Source organism: Fragaria vesca, linkage group LG4, assembly GCF_000184155.1.
Source record: "Fragaria vesca subsp. vesca linkage group LG4, FraVesHawaii_1.0, whole genome shotgun sequence".
NCBI classification, from domain to species: Eukaryota; Viridiplantae; Streptophyta; class Magnoliopsida; order Rosales; family Rosaceae; genus Fragaria; species Fragaria vesca.
This window is the reverse complement of record NC_020494.1, coordinates 3,457,434-3,462,505: the sequence shown is the minus strand read 5'-3', so window position 1 is coordinate 3,462,505 and position 5,072 is coordinate 3,457,434. Positions and strand designations below refer to the sequence as shown.

Below are 5,072 nucleotides of genomic sequence, written 5' to 3'. Positions count from 1 at the left end.
AGGGTGAAATTCGGGGTGGGTCCTGTCAATAGGAATAAATCGGTTAGTACACGAAGATCTTTACGAAGCACTGGTACGTATCGATGCTCTGGAGACTCGAATTGCTGACATGACAGGCATGTGTAGGGGGTACAGACCGGATCTGGCAGAAATGAAAAAAATGATGCTGGAGTTGGGAGATGTAATTGAGTCTATGAAAGAGGATATTGTACACAGAGTGATGGACAAGCGAAGGTCGTCGATAAAGCGAAAAAGAGAAGGGAAGGATGGAGCAACAGGCTTCGGTAGCAGAAGTTCAGCTAAATCAATGAGCAGACCTTCATCAGGTTGTGGCAATATCCACAACATTGTAACATTGGCGGTGGATGGACTGAAACCACCTTGTGCAAGACGTTTGGACGTAAGTTACTCTATCTTTACAAACTTTAATAGCTCTTCCGTCGTGCCAATTGATGGAACCATGTTTGAAGAATTGTTATGTTAAGCACACAGTATAAATAATATAGATCAACATTAGTAGGCACAGCCATGAACTCATCAGTAATAAAATGTATCGCCGCTTTACTGCTGTCCTGTTTACGTTGTAGTTAGTAGATGAATAATTACAGATTATCTACCATCCTTGTTTCTGTTGTGTGCAGTTGGACAGTGATAAAGGAATGGCAACACCAACCAAGGAATGCCAAGCAGTTTTTGCATGTTCAAGCAGCCCAGTAGGTCTACCTACGAATAAATTGAATGAAAGAAGAGGTCAGGGGGTAGTTTCAAAATCAGTTGTGCCTAGGGGAGTTGCAAGATGCCTGTATAACAAAATGGTGAATAAGGAAACAAAGCATGATGACATTGTCACCGTTGGTCTGCATTCATTTCGCCTGCTTGATCAACACATAGGTGGAATGGAAAGCGTGCATTTCAATGGTGGACCGTACACCTTGCAGTTTCAAATGGCCAACGCAGACATTCATTTGATAAATTACATATGCGCGCAAGGGACAGATGGAAGGTATGGGTTGTTGGTTAATGTGTCTACGTTTTCATTTTCGTGTTTGTAACTATTCAGAATGGGTTAATGACCCGCTAGTGTTCATTCTATTTGCAGGACCATGATGGCCAACATAGGTGGTGGGAGGTCAGTGTTGCACCGGAGTTGCATCAAATTGCTGCTGCCAGACACAGATGTCACTAGTGATGTAAGTAACCTGGTAGTTTTCATCCTATAAACATGTGACGATATTATGTCCATTCAACACTAACTTGGTATTTTCCTGTTTGTCAATCCAATCAGGTGATCAACTATTACTGTGATTTTTTTTCATCCTCAAGCAGCACTTGTTGGTACCTGCCGACATATTTCTCTGTACGTAATCCATATTCATTAACATACTCTAACACACATCAGGGTCCCCTTAAATACACTGCTTATCACGCAACATTGTTACAACTGAACCTGTCAAATCTATATGCTCATAGGACAATGCAAACAGAGGGTTTGGGCAAAATGAGGATGTCACTGGCAGAGCTATACATACCAGAAGCATCTGCAACATGTATCGTTTCTCTGGACGCATGGAGGATTGTGAAACGGTTAGCAAATTTTGACTCAGACCATATTTACGAAAACTGTAAAATTATTAGTATTTTAACTACACCGTCGTACAACTTCACAGATATTTATTCCGCTACATTATGGAGATAAGACTGGTACAAAGAAAGAAAGGGGATATTGGTTGTTGCTTATTGTACATCCGAAGCTGCTTGTGGCAGAGATATGGGATAGTGCATCTCGCACCCTCACTCGTGTGGTGTGGACAGTTCGAGGATTGCATACAAGACGGTAAGTGACGCCACACTTAAACAAGCTGTGGCAATATCGGGCCACATCATTTTCATACATAACATGAGAAGACTGATTAGATATGGTTCATTGCACAGCTGATACACCTAGATGAAGTGCTAGAGTTGGCGGGGTACAGAGACAATGATTTTGTTCTTGATTTAAAGCTCTGTCAGGTTGTTACGCCACCTAAAGTACCTATACAACTTGGAGGCAATGAGTGTGGCATACACACAATCAAAAACATGCAGTGTTATGGAACTACATGGTCACGCAACGTACGGTACCCTTTACACACATTCCTCATAAAAGAATTGTACAACATTAATTGATTCACTGAGGAAAACATCAGCACATAGATATTCATTTTTATAATAAATTCTGTCCGCAATACAACTCGCATCACATCAGATCAGCCATGTTGCTTGAGTGCTTGAAGGACCCAGGAAACGACCTATATGATCAGGTTCGGCAATGGGCGGATGCTCTACATGAAGGTGCAGATCCAACTGAGGTGGATATTGACCCCCCACCCTCAATCGAGTTCTCAAATGAACCAGGAGATTGCATTGAAATTCAAAACCCCCAGCCAACTAACATGGTTGAGGAACAGTTGATTCTGCCACCATCACAACAGGTAATGGTTTCTACCAATGACCATGACGATTACCTGTGGACTGATTGGTATGAATTAATCTAAGTATGTACAGAGCAGAACAAGGGCAGACTTTTGTAATGGTGTCTGTAGGTGACTGTAACGTCATGGTATTTTATCCACCACCAGTTAGGTTGTCCAACTCAGATGAGAACCAAGTGTTGTTATATTTTGATAGCAAGCAGGATGTGGGCGCGCCCCCGGGACGTCAACGAAAAACAAATTTGCTGCGACACTTTGTTCTCATAAGAAGTTGTACTATTGGTTTTGTAACTTTTGTTAACGGTCCTTTGGGGTGGGAATGTATGACATTATGGACATTAAGATATGTATGATGATTTGTACAAATTGTGGCTATACCTACTATTATTGGGGTCATTAAGCGATTAAGTGCTCTTGTAGCTTATGCTGCCTATTTTAAATTCAACTGCATTTTGCACAAAAAACAGATATACAATTGTTAACAAGGTGCCTATAGAACTACTGAGTTATGTATCCTGCATGTAAACACAGAATTCTGCATGACACATTCTTCTGAACATGCAACGTATACAATGTTGTACCTAACGTAATTCACCATAACAATAAGGGCCACAGTTACAAAACAACAACGGTTAGTTTATAACTTACATGTATACAATGCTCTATGATTCATGCCATTTATAACTTACATGTATACAATGCTCTATGATTCATGTCGTTCCAAGGAGGAATTTACAACTTACATAGACCAAACAGGCCCAGTATCAACCCCAAATAGCAAACAGAATCAACTCATCTGTCAATATAACAAACGAGCCTATAACAAAATACATTGGAATAAGGGTTCATGAATCTAAACTGACAATACACATGTGCGAAATTACAGAGGCTACATCAAACTGCTTATAATATTAAAACACCACATTGTCGGCATAGGGTGACCGCCAAATTCAACAAAACACATAACATTAAGACCTAATAATCAAAACAACATGCCAGACAAAGAGGTCTCAACCAACAGCAGCAGAACTACAACTATTCATTAATTTGACAGCTCTTACCAACTTGGGAGTTCACATCAGCCATGTTTACATTGTCATAGCATTCATCTCCTACAAATGTGTCAGTGTGAACGACATCAGAGGGTGACCGCTGCGTGGTGTATGCATTCTTGCTTTGGTTTGGCTCATTCTCCTCAAATTCAGATGTTGCTGGTACGTTCTCTTCATAACCATGCTCTCCCACATTCTCAGACGTCCCGGTCTTACCAGATTTCGAAGGCTTACCAGATTTGTTGGATCAGAGGGGTTTAGCCGACTTCCCAGATACGGCAGTCTTTGATTTCTTACCGGATTTCTGACATTTACCAGACCCCTTATTGGTATATTTTACCAACGGACATCTGCGTTTGTTGTGACCTGGCACACCACATTCTTTGCACCTGTTACCTTCTCCACTGTTCACGTTCCCTGCATTCGTTGCAGGCACACTGTTTCGTTGCATACCCTTCGTTCTCGCAATCACAAGGTCTTTTAAGACATTGTCAGGCACCGGGTGTACCACAGGTTCTACCACACTTGGTCTTTTAGCCTCCCGGTATTTCATAGATGTCTCTGTAAGCCCGGACAATTGAACAATGCCTGCATCAAAGCCTTCGGTTGATTGAGACAGATTAATGCAAGCCTTCTTTGCTTTACACATCAGGGTTGTGTACCTCAATATTCTGCCTGACTTCTCATCAACACACTCAGCTGCGGTTGGAACCATTTTCAACCTGCCACCGCCTTTCATCCACCTGTCTTCAATCAATGATTTTGGGTATACACTCACGTTCCTGTATTTGAGTACGCAGAAAAGGTGAGCACATGGCACCCCATCCGACTCAAATTGCAAGCACGAACATGAATATTTCCCATCTACGGAACTGTACAGCACCGTCTGACTACGATTAGGTCTCTCATATTGGGACAAGTAAAACATCAAGTCTCCTGACCCACCAAACTGAACACAACTTCTAACACTGAAACGGTTCTCCAACATTATGTGACTCTTTATAACAACAAATATATCGTTCGTAAAGGTATTGAATGCATCTTCCTCAATCGACTTAAGGTGAGAGTCAAATTTCCTCTTGTGGTTTTTTGACTTGTAATCGTCCAACAAATAACGGTTTCTCAAAAAACAAACACCGGAATGAAATCTGGGCAGAAATTCACCCAACCGAGTGTATCTTGAAACTCGAGTCTTAATCTTACAATTAATCCCCTCGCATCTCTGAGTGCTGCACATCCCTGCACAAAAGTTCCCCCTAAAAAATGCCTCCGCCCACCTATCACGCTTCTCATACAAAGCTGTAATCCAAGGATCTTCCTCCAACTCGTGTTTGGCAACAATGTCGCCCCACGCTTCCTCCCATTCATCAATCGTATACGAAGTATATACCATCTTCCCCAGCTGTTTTTGAACCTCCACATCTTTCACATTCTGCCCAATGTTTCTACCAATGTGCCAAGCACATAGCCTGTGTCGTGTCGTAGGCATCAATTTTTTCAACACAGTACGCATAACTTCATCCCTATCCGTTAGAACAGTAATTGGATG

General features: G+C 41.7%; 1 protein-coding gene across 1 annotated transcript; it reads right to left on the bottom strand.

Annotated features, from left to right (window-relative positions):
• Window positions 1-3,770: 3,770 nt before the first annotated feature.
• Window positions 3,771-5,036, bottom strand: LOC101296858 (protein FAR1-RELATED SEQUENCE 5-like). The gene has a single exon (XM_004297840.1). The coding sequence runs from the start codon at window positions 5,034-5,036 to the stop codon at window positions 3,771-3,773; it is 1,266 nt and encodes a 421-aa protein (XP_004297888.1).
• Window positions 5,037-5,072: the final 36 nt, after the last annotated feature.

What these genes read in the sequence shown, in the direction of transcription:
- LOC101296858 (XM_004297840.1), bottom strand. Translation starts at nt 5,036, where the DNA reads ATGCGTACTGTGTTGAAAAAATTGATGCCTACGACACGACACAGGCTA.